General features: G+C 48.1%; 1 protein-coding gene across 2 annotated transcripts in view; it reads left to right on the plus strand.

The window, feature by feature from the left end:
* LOC138963644 (protein SSXT-like) overlaps positions 1-13,910 on the plus strand; it is a 29,088-nt gene that overhangs the window by 7,219 nt on the left and 7,959 nt on the right. Inside the window, exons 6-8 of one of the 2 annotated variants that reach the window (XM_070335493.1) lie at positions 7,745-8,280; positions 9,713-10,286; positions 10,851-11,095. In XM_070335493.1, the coding sequence (XP_070191594.1) occupies positions 7,745-8,280; positions 9,713-10,286; positions 10,851-11,095 (1,355 nt within the window). The remainder of the gene's footprint in view (positions 1-7,744; positions 8,281-9,712; positions 10,287-10,850; positions 11,096-13,910) is intronic. The other variant, XM_070335500.1, reaches the window with a different exon arrangement.

The following is a 13,910-nucleotide window of genomic DNA, read 5'->3' on the forward strand; positions in this document are numbered from 1 at the left end:
GCCGCTCATGTTGCTGGGCCGGCTAAAGCGGTTTCTGCTCCTGCTGTTTTCTGGGCTGGCGGCCGCGGTCGTGGCTTCGCTTTTGCTTGCACTTTGTTCACAGGTATCTTCACTGGCGGAAGAATTTTCGTCTACGCGAGCTGAACTCCGGGCACTCCCTCCCGGGGTGACAGGATCGTCATCTTTGGCCAAGTTTGTGGCGGGCCCTTCCGCTGCGGTGACCAGAGCGGATGTCTCGCTGTTCAGGATGGGGACAAGGTTATCCCACTTTCGTTGGGTGTGCCGTCTCCTGGTGGTTCGCTGTCACAAGGTATGTCTGCTACACGAGTACCCGGGTTCTCCGGGGAAAGTGTAGCGCGTCTACAGTAAAAAGTAGCCATGGGCGTTGCGCTCACGGGTGAAAGTTCTGATACTCCGCCTGGCCATCGACCGCTAAGCGGCCGGTCAGGGGGGGTAGGGACACTGTAGAGCGTACGGAAGGTTGTTGCTTTCTGCCGCGTCATTTGACGTTTGGTTAGTCTGTGCGGCTTCCGCTTCCGCCCTGGGGGCAGGAAGAAGACAGTTAAGATGGCTCTCTGTTGGACTATGGCAGTCAAGCAGGGGGTCACTGTCACAGGGTTGGTCTGCTACATGAGTACCCGGGTTCTCCGGGGAAAGTGTAGCGCGTCTACAGTCAAAAGTAGCCACGGGCATCGCGCTCACGGGTGAAAGTTCTGATACCCCGTCTGGCCATCGCCGCTATGCGGCCGGTCAGGGGGGGGTTGGGACACTGTAGAGCGTACGGAAGGTTGTGGCTTTCTGCCGCGTCGTTGGACGTTGGTCAGTCTGTGCGGCTTCTGCTTCCGCCCTGGGGGCAGGAAGAAGACAGTAAAGATGGCTCTCTGTTTGACTATGGCAGTCAAGCAGGGCGTCAACTTCCGAATTGCGCTGAGGTGCATGAAAGCTGTCTGGACGATGGTGCTTTCGCTTTGACGGATGGCGTCGGGTTCCTGTTGCCGTCTAAGTTCAAGCGCAGTGGTGCTTGCAACTGAAACGGCAGCAATCCACGGCCGGTTCCGCTTCCGTTTTTGCGGTTGTGGCTTCGGCCGTTAACACTGTGGTGTTTGGTAGGCGGCTCTCGTCAGCCTTCGGCTTTAGGTTCCGTTACTGCGGTTCCTCTGCCGTTACACAGGCTGCGTTCACTTCCTCTTCCAGTCTTTCAGCTGGGATGAGGCAAGTGGATGGAGAATCCGTTCACGAAGTTCCGGCTTCAGGGGTTTTTCCCTGCCTTTCCCTCTTCTTGGCATGTGTTGCCCGGTCGGGATTGGTTGCCGGTTCTCATCCTTTCGAAGTTCGTTGGGATACTGCTGAACAGGATGATGAGGGTATAGAAGATGTGGCTTCTGGGGCAGAGGGTGATACCTCTTTTTGCCTTTCGGCTAAGCTGCCGTCTTTTTGGCGCTGGCAGCAGGGGTTGCTACACGCTACTTTCCCGAAAGGGTTAGCGGTAGCATCGTCATATGCCGTTTTTTCTCCATCTTTTTTGGCGTGTTTGCTCCTCCTCAGGAACAATCTGCGTACTCTAACGATGTTTTGGCCCCACCTCTGCCTTTGCTGGCAGCTTTCGGGGAGGCTTTGATTGCTGCGGTTTGCGGCTCCTTTAGCTGATTTGAGCCTTCGAAGGGAAGTCTTTGAACGTCTAGTTCTTAGCTCCTTCATCGGCGGTGGGTGGAATTGTGGAAGGTTTCTTACGAGTCTACTTCCTCTCTTCTTTCTTCGGAGCAGCGCTTGGCTGAGCACCTGTTGCGGTGTGGCTTTAGCGTGCGTCATCCGCTCAAGTAGCGCATCACTCGCTGAGCGTGTTTCGTAGGCTCGGCTAGCGCCAAGCCTAAGAACTTAAGGTTTTCTTTTGTTCTGCCTACGGTACTACCCCCGGGTATCCTGGGGTTGACGGGCGTCTTTTTTGGGATGTGTATAGCTAGGGGAAACTGTCTGTTTGTAAGAACAATTTTCCCCGGGCTGTAGAAGACACATTTATAAAGGATTTAGCTTTGCTGTTCGCCTGGGAGAAGGCCTCGGCCGACAGTATTGTTCTGTTGGGAGTCGGTAATCTCTCCCTTGCGTGAGGATTCTCTTTCGTTTCCTCGTCTTTGCAAGTGGACTCTTCCCTATCAAAGGGAAGCTCACAGCAAAGAAAAGCCCTCGGTCTGTCTTATCAAGGAAAAGCGCTAAGCTGGCTGTTCTCAGCTTCTGCTGTTAGCTTCTTCCCGGCTTGTCGCGTTGCCAAATACCCACCATTTTATCCCCTCGGGGCTTCTTAGCGGTCGGGTTCAGTGGGCAAACAATAGCACATTTTCATTCATACGATTGACAGTTATGTCAACTGGAGTCTGAGTGCTTGGATTCACCCTTCTTTCTGCCTTCGTGTTTTACACAGCGGCCGGAGGCGGATTAGGACTATCACTTTATTGGGGTCCTTCCTTGGGTCTTTTACGAAGATCGTGCTGATGTTTACTTCCACGTTTGGGGACACAAATGTCAGGGGATAACATGTGTTGTTTCAGTCAGACAGCACCTCAGTGGCCTGGTTTCTCAATTAGCAAAGGGGGTCATCTCGCTCCTTATTGTGGCCACATCGAGCATGCGAGATTTTGTTGTGGTGTTACCATCACGAGTTCTTATTAGCAGTGAAGTACCTTCCGGAGAGGCTCTATGGCTTGGCAGACTCTCTAAGTCAGTTGGCCGAGTAGGTCCACACGGATTAAACTCTATCTCTCTATGCGCTTCTACTCCTTCTGGTGGTGTTGGAGGTGCCGCTGATAGAAGTTTCTTTTGCCTCTCGGTACTATCCCCTTCTGCTAAATGTTCGTCTCCCCGTTCCCGGATAATACTCTTGATTTTACTGTGTGCGGCTTGTGGGTCGCACACTATGGGCCCATTCTCATTGGTTGACAGCCCTTAAGGCCTTTAGGGCTGTCGAGAGGGCGCCGTTGTTTTTCACTTGAGCCACACGGGTGTCTACTGTTCGGGAGTCATGGAGATGCTCAGGGGCTTCTGCCTCAACTCCGGATTTGGTCTAGAGATCCCATAGGGGTCAGCGTCTTAGTTTTCATATCACATTGACTGGCTTGAAACAAAGGACGTAATATTAACGGAAAGAACTCCACTTCTCTCCGTTCATTGCAGGTGGCGAACCTTCTATTTTGGCTTTCCGATTTTCTCCCATGTCTCTGTTTTGAGACGTTATGCGATATCAGTTGCACTGAACTGGCTAGGTTGGGAAAATTTTTCCTCGTGGGCTCTGTGTAGCCAGCGTGACTAGGGAAGCCTCCCTTTTGGTTGGCCGAAAGCAGATCTCCAGTCCCGACTTGAGATTGGCTCCTAGTTTTGGAGCTTTTGAGATCGGTTTGTTGAATCCCTGGCAAATTAGCCTTACTAATCTAAACACGGGAAGCGGTCATACTTACTCTGGTAACTTCCGAGGGAAGTGGGAGTAAGTTCGTTTTTCTATCGGGTTTTGCTATAGACTTTTCTTTGGAGAAAGACTGATCTATAGTGCTTAGGTTTTGTTCGAATTTCGGACGAGTATTCAGAAACCTGAGGAACCAGCTCTGATAATACAATTCAATCCTTTTTGCTTTATTTCGGCTCTGCTAGAGCCCTATTAGCCTTTTGAACTTTTCAAGTTGAATATTTTTCTTACTCGCTCTGATTCGTTTAGATCATCAGAACAAGGGTTTTTGACTCACATGCGAAGCAAAAGTGAGTCTATGTACTCACCCGAGTCGTCCGTCCGTCCGTCCGTCCGGCCGTCCGGAAAACTTTAACGTTGGATATTTCTTGGACACTATTCAGTCTATCAGTACCAAATTTGGCAAGATGGTGTATGATGACAAGGCCCCAAAAAACATACATAGCATCTTGACCTTGCTTCAAGGTCAAGGTCGCAGGGGCCATAAATGTTGTCTAAAAAACAGCTATTTTTCACATTTTTCCCATTTTCTCTGAAGTTTTTGAGATTGAATACCTCACCTATATATGATATATAGGGCAAAGTAAGCCCCATCTTTTGATACCAGTTTGGTTTACCTTGCTTCAAGGTCAAGGTCACAGGAGCTCTTCAAAGTTGGATTGTATACATATTTTGAAGTGACCTTGACCCTGAACTATGGAAGATAACTGTTTCAAACTTAAAAATTATGTGGGGCACATGTTATGCTTTCATCATGAGACACATTTGGTCACATATGATCAAGGTCAAGGTCACTTTGACCCTTATGAAATGTGACCAAAATAAGGTAGTGAACCACTAAAAGTGACCATATCTCATGGTAGAAAGAGCCAATAAGCACCATTGTACTTCCTATGTCTTGAATTAACAGCTTTGTGTTGCATGACCTTGGATGACCTTGACCCTGGGTCAAGGTCACATGTATTTTGGTAGGAAAAATGTGTAAAGCATGTGAGTCGTATGGGCTTTGCCCTTCTTGTTATTTATTTCCATCAACTCTCGTGGAGGCATTGACTTGGTGAAGTCAGCCTTAGCTAGATGGTCTGCCACGTTGATTAGGCATGCCTACAGTGGTGGCAAGAAAGGGGGGGGGGGGGGGGGGGGGCAATCAGTCTTCCTTCTTCAGGCAGCACGGACTCAAGAAGTCAGAGTGTGGGCCTCTTCTTTACCTGTTCTCAAGTCTGAGATACTTACATAAGTCATTAACGCAGCTCATTGAACGTGCGAGAATTTAGGCATGAGTTTCTATGGCGGGATATTTTAGGTACCCGCTATTATAGTACACGTTTACTAGACATCAGGAAATGCCTTTTAAAATGTTTACCTACGGGACGTATCTGGTGCCCGGCAGTTCAGATCTTTCGGTCTGCCAGCCATTGTTGCTGTAGGCTAGATACTGGCAAGATGTTGGCTTGGTTCAGGAGGCCAGAATCTTTTAGGATATCACTTAACACAGCAAGGTGTAAGGATATTGTGAAATTAATTTGAACCAAGGTGTTTCTCCAGTTTGTTCAGACAGGTTTTTTACCTGCTGATAAACATAGTCTGGGGTTGTTAGGGCAGTTTTGCCTCTCTCTGTAGCTGGGACGTATGAGGCAAGGGCATGGGCCTCCTCTTTGACAGTCCTCCGGTCGGGTCATTTAGGCTGAAGACTGGGGTAGGCTTACTGGCGGTCTGAGGTGGTTTTTTAGAAACTTCTTCCTCAGAGGTGTCTTGAGACGGGGCGACAGTTCCGCGCTATCTGTTATCGTAGCCGCGGGACAGGTCCTACAGCAGTCCCTCTCATGAACGGACACCCTTGGGCCATAGCAAAACTGTCCGTACATTGCAGGTGTCCGGTCACGGGAGGGGTGACCACACCACCCCCTCCCCCATACACACAGAGACACACAAACAACAGCATTGAGTCTATGCTAATCACTTCTTGTGGCTGCTAAACAATAAACTCCTAATACTTCTTTAAACGTTCTGTAAAATTGATTTGCATGAAAAGTGTTGAAAAGAAGAGATAAAATAAATCCTCAAGGCAGTGAACACACTCACCATGCACTGACATACGAAAGCAGCCACACAAACACAGCACAGAGGAGCGTGTGCAGATGCCTTGCAAGAATAAGCTTGAAGACCAGTTTGAATAAATAGCAGCAGATAGAGCTGCATGTCATAATCATGTAATTTATTTTCATCTTGTCTGGCTTTATTGACTGCATGCCGATCATGTGGCATGGCAGTGACTTTTCACTCTTCAGTCGGAAATACACTGTACATAACACAGCTCTCACTCTCCCTCACTAAAGGCCTACCCCAAGCCGTGACAACTGATGCTTGGAAATTGTGTGGAAGAGTACACCTCTCTATTTCTCTCCAATGCTCTTCCTGCTGACATGCAGTGACACCGGACACCCCACCGAGTTTAGCCAGCTACCCCTCCACCCCCCCCCCCCTCCCTCTCTCTCTCTCTCACTCCCTCCAGCCATGTACTGTTTGGGGTTGTGGCCAGAGAGGTCAGCTCCAACTGTTCACTCAGAGCAAAACCAGTTGACTGTGTCGTAACTTTTGACAAAGCAAGACAACTGAAGGGTTCACAGATTAGGCAACCGACTCACTGGTCAAGGCTGAGGGGAAACAAGAGTATCTTGTCAATGAAAGAGGTTACACACAGACACACGATGCTGAGAACTGTGGCCGGTTTTTCACTCTCTTTCGCTCAGGACCTTCATCGACTGTGGTTTCTGTTGTTTACGTCCAACAGACAAGAATAATGAGCACAGTGCAGTTTCATGTTGGCATCTTCGCATGTACTCCACTCCTGACCAAAACTACCCCCCCTCCTGATGGGTACAGGTGCACTCAAGTTACCAGTGACTGTCGTCACGCCATTGCGGCTGTGATCTTTGTACCAAGAGCCGGACTGCTCTGTTATCGATTTTGTTGTGGTGAAAATTTGACGATGGTCTGTCCGTACATTGGAGGTATGACCTGCTGTTGGGACCGAAAATGAGTGTCCGCGTCCACGTTTTGCAGGTGTCCGTTTAAGGGGGGGCAAATATAGAAGGAAAACACTCCGTGCCAAGCAAATGTGTCCGTACATGTCAGGTGTCCGCTCACGCCGGGGGCCGTACATTGCAGGGACTGCTGTAATATCATATTCCACGAGATTCCCACTCTGCTTGGCCCTTTTTGGTGGCTGCAGGGCGGTTTCTTGTGGATTGATTTGGCGAGTACCCTCCTCCTATGATAGCAATCTGCTATATGTGAGTTGGGTAAGATATGTAATTTAATCAAAAATTTTAGTAATAAATTTTCATTTGATTAATATACTTACCCAACTCACATCGTTTATTCCCTCCCGCCTCCCCGCTGTGGTGGTATGGGGGTCTAAAAAAGAAGTGAGTTGGGCTTCGTTTTGGAATGATAAGATGGTGGTGTATGCGTGCGCATACGGAAGTCAGGCTAGTAGTTAGTCTGGCATTATGGGATAGGTCACTCTCTTTTTTAGAGTGGTCTCCCTTGGTTACCAAGGGGACGCGTACAGCGTAACCAGCACTGAACTAGGGTTAATTGCTATATGCATGGGTGGGAGTTCCTCCGTCTCAGACGGATTTCCGTCTCAGAGAAATTTTGACAATTTTTTTTTTTTTTTTTTTTTTTTTTTTGCGCCCTCATTGATAGTCATCTCATACTGTGTTATGCCAAATGGACTGATAGTGCACTTTTTGTTGTTTCTAATGCTTGCCAGGTCCCTAAAATTTTTAGTTTTTGTTACTTTTTGTATCTCCAACAAGGTTCTTATTTATCAGAATTAAACTCAGGAGAGGCCAGAGAAACCCTTTTAAATTCATAAAATTCGTTTTCGGCCGGGGGCCTTCGCCCCCCTGGACCCCCCACCAGGGCGCTGCCCCTGGACCCCGCCGGGGCCTTGGCGGCCCCTGGACCCCGGCCTTAAAAAAAGTTCAGTCTTGGAACAATTTTGGGCTCCCACCCATGTATATGTGAGTTGGGTAAGTATATTAATCAAATGAAAATTTATTACTAAAATTTTTGAGTTATTTCCCACCAATGTCTGGCATTTTCAAAGCTCCAGAGATAACCCTGTAGATCAGGATTGATTCTTTTTTTGAAAGGAAAACAGTATACTTTTAAACCTTGTTCAGGGAAAGAATAAAGTCTGTGGTGTTAGATTTCGAGTTTGAAAAAGTGATTGGGCGTTGACTTAGAACTTTGGTTTTCAGCATACAGTTGTTTTGTGAACAGGTATGGGAAGTCAGCCATTTGGTATGGGGAACCAGCAGCCAGGAAGCTACAACTCCCAGCAACAGGGCATGATGGGACAGAACCAGCCGAACATGATGGCACAAGGCCAGCAAGGCATGATGGGACAGAACCAACAAGGTATGATGGGACAGACTCAGCCAGGTATGATGGGACAAAATTCACAGAACATGATGCCGCAAGGCCAGCAAGGAATGATGGCACAGAGCCAGCCGGGCATGATGGGACAAAATCAGCAAGGCATGATGGGACAGAATCAACAACAGCCAGGGATGATGGGACCGAATCAGCCACAGGGCACTATGGGACAGGCCCAGCAAGGCATGATGGGACAGCAGCAGCCAGGCATGATGGGACAGCAAAATGCAATGGGACAAAATCAGCAGGCAATGATGGGACAGAACCCGCAAGCCATGATGGGACAACAGCAGCAGCAACCGGGCATGATGGGACAACAACAGCCGGGCATGATGGGACAGACTTCTCAATCGTCTTCGGGACCCAATCAGCCTCCACAGGTACATATTTTTTGGAAAGTGTCTTGAGGCCCATTGGTTGTATTAGCAATGACACATGAAATTTTGATATTAATGGTTGAATGACAAGAAACACACCATTTTAAAGAGATCAAAATTCTGAGCACATAGCAATTTGTTTTATTTAAATCGGTGCAGTAGTTCTCGAGATATGGTCATTTTAGTTGAGAAATGTTGGGCGTCATTTGAGGACAAAGCTAGTAGCTAAATACATGGGACATAGACTGATAGCTGTGGCAATAACATGAAATTTTGAAATTAATGGTTGAATGACAAGAAACACACCATTTTAAAGAGATCAAAATTCTGAGCACATAGCAATTTGTTTTATTTAAATCGGTGCAGTAGTTCGCGAGATATGAACATTTTAGTTCGAAATCACTTGGCTTTGAGCGAGCCGAGATCGCAACCTCTTCAGGCTTTTGATCGGCCGAGTTTCGCATTTTTCGGGTGCAGTTTTGCGCAGCATAATCGTTGGGAATAAGTCATTTCTCGCTCGATTCTTTTGATTTTTGGCTTAAATGAAACAGAAGTTAATGTTTTATAAACTGCATTTGAACCGTGTATGCCGATGGAAGTTTTCAGACCAAATTTTAGTGAAACTCACACGAGTAATATTCACAGTCATGCTGACGGAGATGTAGCTTCCGGTGGGTCGTGGTTTTCTGTATGGGAAAGATGTAAAGCTTTCTCTGATTGGTTGCAAAATATCACAGCCCTCCAATGAAAATTACGGTACTCTCAGCAGTTTGAAATGAACTGGTCGTCTGCAAAGAGTGACGCGAAAATGGCCGCGAGAGGCAGTGAAGACGAACACGCACTTTCACACTCAAAATATTCCAAAGCACATCTTTTATTAATTTCATACAGTAAACTTTGTTTTTGAATCATTTCTTTATTCATTCCTTTTTCATTTGATACATAATTTGTGACTCACAAACATCAATTATGCCAATTATTTTTCACTCAAAGTGAAAAAAAAGTGCCTTTTCACTGTGTCCTCAGTAGACGCTGGGCGATGTGGCAATGCTAGTTGTATGCATTGCAGTAACTAAAGTTGTGAAAACCTCTGTAAATGTCTGGAGGAAACAAACTCTTGTAATTGCACATTTTTGTGGAATCAAAGGACCCATCTTCGCACATTTTTCGGAATGTACTCCACAGATTTGATAGGTGTCCGTTTTGAAATGGCCTGTTCTTTTACAGAATACAGTATCTTTAATTGCCGAAGGAATTTGTTTAGACATTGCGGTTGAGAACACATTCACTCCAGCCCGGGCACACCCACTGCGCGCATCTATAAAAACTGATCAATGACATTAATTTAAATATGATACTGGACAGCAAATTTCTGATTATTTATTGTGTTAGAGCAAATGTTAAAGCCCCAATGTAGCTTTTGTCTTTGATGCAGGTGATGTCTCCCTCACGGCAGTCCAACTCCAGTCCAGTCACTAGCCAGGCCCAGCAGCCCCCATCCACCCAGCAACAGGCCCCCATGACATCACAGGCCCAGGGGATGACATCTCAGCAACCTATGATGTCATCACAGCAACCTATGATGTCGTCCCAGCAGTCAATGATGTCATCACAGGGCCAGCAGCCAGTCATGTCGCCACAGCAGCAGCCCATGATGTCATCACAGCAGTCCATGATGCCTTCCCAGTCTCAGCCAGGCATGATGTCGTCTCAGCAGCAGCCTATGATGTCGTCACAGGCTGGTATGATGTCATCACAGGCAGGCATGATGAGCTCACAGCAGCAGCCAGGAATGATGTCATCGCAGGCTGGTATGATGCCATCGCAGCCACCGCAAGGCATGATGACATCACACCAGCAAGGCATGATGCCACAGCAGGGCCAGGCAGCCATGATGTCTCAGAGTGGCGGTCAGATGATGGCCGGACCCGCTGGTCAGAACGGACAGATGATGGCACGCGCCATGCCCATGGGTGCATACCGTCGACCTTACCCTCAAGGTAAGGGTGGTGAGTAGCAGTGATAAGATGAAAGATTGGTGGAAAGGAATCATGTTGATAATAAACATCTAGTGGTCTGAGGGATACTTTTGTCAGTAGGAGTTGGAATGGTAAACGGTAAATGGTAATTATAGGAAATGAAGCAGGTTGATTCTAAATTACGACTGAAAATTCGAATTGGAGGAATTGTCATTGAGAATTTGGCTGAAGACTTTGGAATAACATTGTGGGGTCTGAGGAATATTTCTCTGCTAAGTGTTTTGTCACCCTTTCAATTTTTATGTCTTGTAACCTGAAGCAGCTTTTGCTATAAGAGGATAAGGGGGTGGGGTTGAAGCAATACCTTCAACAATCATGTTTGAAATACCAGTCCACGCACTTTCATCCTTACTGGAACTAAATGTTGAACTAGGGAGACATTGATTTGTCTGCTTTGGGGTGTATAGACTAACAAGGACATGAGCTGCAGCAAAAAAGTATTCTCTAATGTCATACTGGATAGTGATAACTGTTAATCAATTTTCTTAATATAGATTAAATTCAATAAAATGAATTTCCTGCCCATGCCTACAGGTCCGCAATTTGCACAGCAGCAACCCCAGCAGAGCCAGTACCCCCAGCAGCAGTACAGCAACCAGCCAGGCTTCCCTTCCACCCCCTCTCCACAGGGACAAGGGGTTCCCTCCCCGAACCCCCCGGGGAGCGGTGTGCCCTCCCAACCCCCCTCCTCCTTCCCAGGGGGCCAGGGGTCGTACACACAGTCGGCTCAAAGCCCCTACAGCTCCTACGGGGGCCAGGGGACCTCTCCGCAACAAGGGGTAAGTGGATACAGTGAAACCCTTTTAAGACACTCCTTTTTTAAGACCTTGTTTTTTCGGACTTTTTGTTCTTTGTCCTCTGAAAAATTACCCCAATTTTAAGTCTCCCTCCTTTTTAAGACCTGATTTTCTTAGATTGTTGGAGGTCTTTGTTTGCTTAACGCCCAGCCGACCACGAAGGGCCATATCAGGGCGGTGCTGCTTTGACATACGCACCTTTGACATATAACGTGCGCCACACACAAGACAGAAGTCGCAGCACAGGCTTCATGTCTCACCCAGTCACAATATTCTGACACCGGACCAACCAGTCCTAGCACTAACCCCATAAAGCCAGATGCCAGGCGGAGCAGCCACTAGATTGCCAATTTTAAAGTCTTGGGTATGACCCGTTTGGGGTTCGAACCCACGATGTTGGAGGTCTGAAAAGGGGGGGTTCCACTGTTCAAGGTTGGAAATGTTTTGACGGATCTCCCGAAACTGTGCGCCCTTACGTCCTATATAGGCGCTAGAAAACCTAGTCAAAATTTATGGTGGGAGTCCGGAGACGCACTAAACTTAGAAAGAGCGGGTCCTGGTATGCACTTAATGTCGGTTATTATGCGTACCGCACATCATGTGTGTTTTTACAAAATGTTCTGCCAGATTTGTGCTGATGCGAATTTACAGAAATAATATAACAGATATGACTTTAATGTTTTTGTGAGGGGCTCAGAGAATGTCCAGAATTTGGCCTTACATTGACAAGAAGGCTTTAGGGATCATCAGGAATTTGCCATCAAGAATATGAATCCTCCTTGGGGGTCCCAGGACCTGTTTTGAGTTGTCATGCACATGTTTTTTCTCTTCTGTAGGGGTCAGTTGCTATAGCCAGGCATTGCTTGATTTATTGGAAAATTTCCTAAATAAATTATCATTTAATTAATATACTTACCCGAATCACATTAGCATTGAGTCACCTGAGATGCTTATCACTGAAAAACGCTTACCCGGCTAAAGAATTTAAAGGGAAGCAACCCCATCACCAAAACGAAAGTGAAAGTAGCTTTGGTAATGGGCCAGTACACCGGGAGTTACCTCCCATACGGGTGTATGCCACGTCACTTCCTCTAGGAACACGTGCCTATTATCATACGGCTTTAAAAAATCTTAAAACCATAAGCGGGGCAGGTGGGAGGGAATACAGTATGTGATTCGGGTAAGTATATTAATTAAATGATAATTTATTTAGGAAATTTTCCATTTAATATCATATTCTTACTCCGAATCACATTAGCAGATAACATCAACAAGGCGGTGGGCTAGAAATGAATCAAAACTCACCATCAAGTTCTGGACAGGAACTGGCCTGCTGCTATGAGCGCTGGAAGGCCTCTGGAGCCATCCTGTCGAAGAGCTGTGACGTCCCGAAGATAAAAGTTTATGAAAACATCTTCGGAACGCCAATACGCAGTTGTCAGCACCTCCTCTAGACGTCTGGAGCGCAGAACTGCCAGAGAGGATGCCCACGCCCTCGTCTCATGGGCTCGGGCCGAGTCAAGTGGCAAGGAGGGCATAACCCCCCCCCTCTTTGTGCGCCTCCACTCATAAGCCTGCTTGATGAGCGAGGACACCCACCGGGCCAACGTTACCTTCGACAAATCTTTCTCGCGCCTAGTAAGGAGAGAGATAAACAACAACTTCTGAGAACTAGACCGAATCGGCTGAGTCCGGGCTAAGTACAGACGAAGTGCCCTCACAGGGCAATTGACCGAATCGGGGTCACCCGGGGCCAACGCGCTGGTCAGAGCCTTAACTCTAACCAGCGGAGAGGCCTGCCCCGGAGACTGATTCTTGGCCAGGAAATCAGGCCGGAAACGCAAAGATGCGGAACCGTCCGGCTCAAAGGAGATATCTCCAGGCTGACCCGACAGGGCGTGGACCTCGCTACCCCGTCGGGCCGTAGCCAACAAAAGGAGAAACAGCGCTTTGCGAGTGACATTGAACAGACTGGCCTCGCTTAAAGGCTCAAAATCCGCAGAACGAAGGAATTCCAGGATTAAAAACAAGTCCCACTTGGGAGCGGGCAAACGAGCTTTAGCTTCCTTAAGAGCAGCCCCTTTAATGACTGCAGCTATAACGCCCCCGACTCGAACAGAACGACCAATCTGCTGAAGAGTCGCCGAGATAGCGGAGCGCCGGACCCTCAACGAGGAGACTGAGGCGCCCTGTGAAGACATGAAAGAGAGGTGGTTAGCGACCTGAATAGAGCGCGGAGCCACCGAACTCACCCCTCTAGCTGAACACCAGGCAGTCCATGCCTTCCAGTGGGAAGCATAAACTGAAGAGGTGGACGCTCTATGCGAGCGAGCCACCAAGTCCAGAGTCAAAGACGACGCCCCAGAGCGCTTCAGCGAGTCCCGAACAACTTCCACACGTGAAGCTTCAGAAGACTGGGCTCCTCGTGTGGAATGCCTGTTCGGGGCTGCACTAGTTCCCCTCGCACGAGTGCGAGAGGAATGGGGGGCCCTTGGGCAAGCCGAAGAAGATCTGGAAACCAGACCTGCGACGGCCACAGAGGAGCGACCAGAAGAAGAAGGGCCGGCTCCTCCATCTCCGCTTTCCGGATTACTCGGCTGAGTAACGGAAAGGGAGGAGTCTGAAGATCTGTATGTGCCCCCCAACCCTCCCTGGACGCATCTGTAAAGAGGTCCAGGTCGGGGAGGGGCACGACGATCGGAACACCTCTGCAGACCCACTCCGTGTGCAACCACGGAAGGGTCGCAGACCGGAACCATCCCTGCAAAGGGATGAGGGCGTCCCAGTCCACCAGAGG

Source organism: Littorina saxatilis, linkage group LG1 (assembly GCF_037325665.1).
Source record: "Littorina saxatilis isolate snail1 linkage group LG1, US_GU_Lsax_2.0, whole genome shotgun sequence".
Taxonomy (NCBI): Eukaryota; Metazoa; Mollusca; class Gastropoda; order Littorinimorpha; family Littorinidae; genus Littorina; species Littorina saxatilis.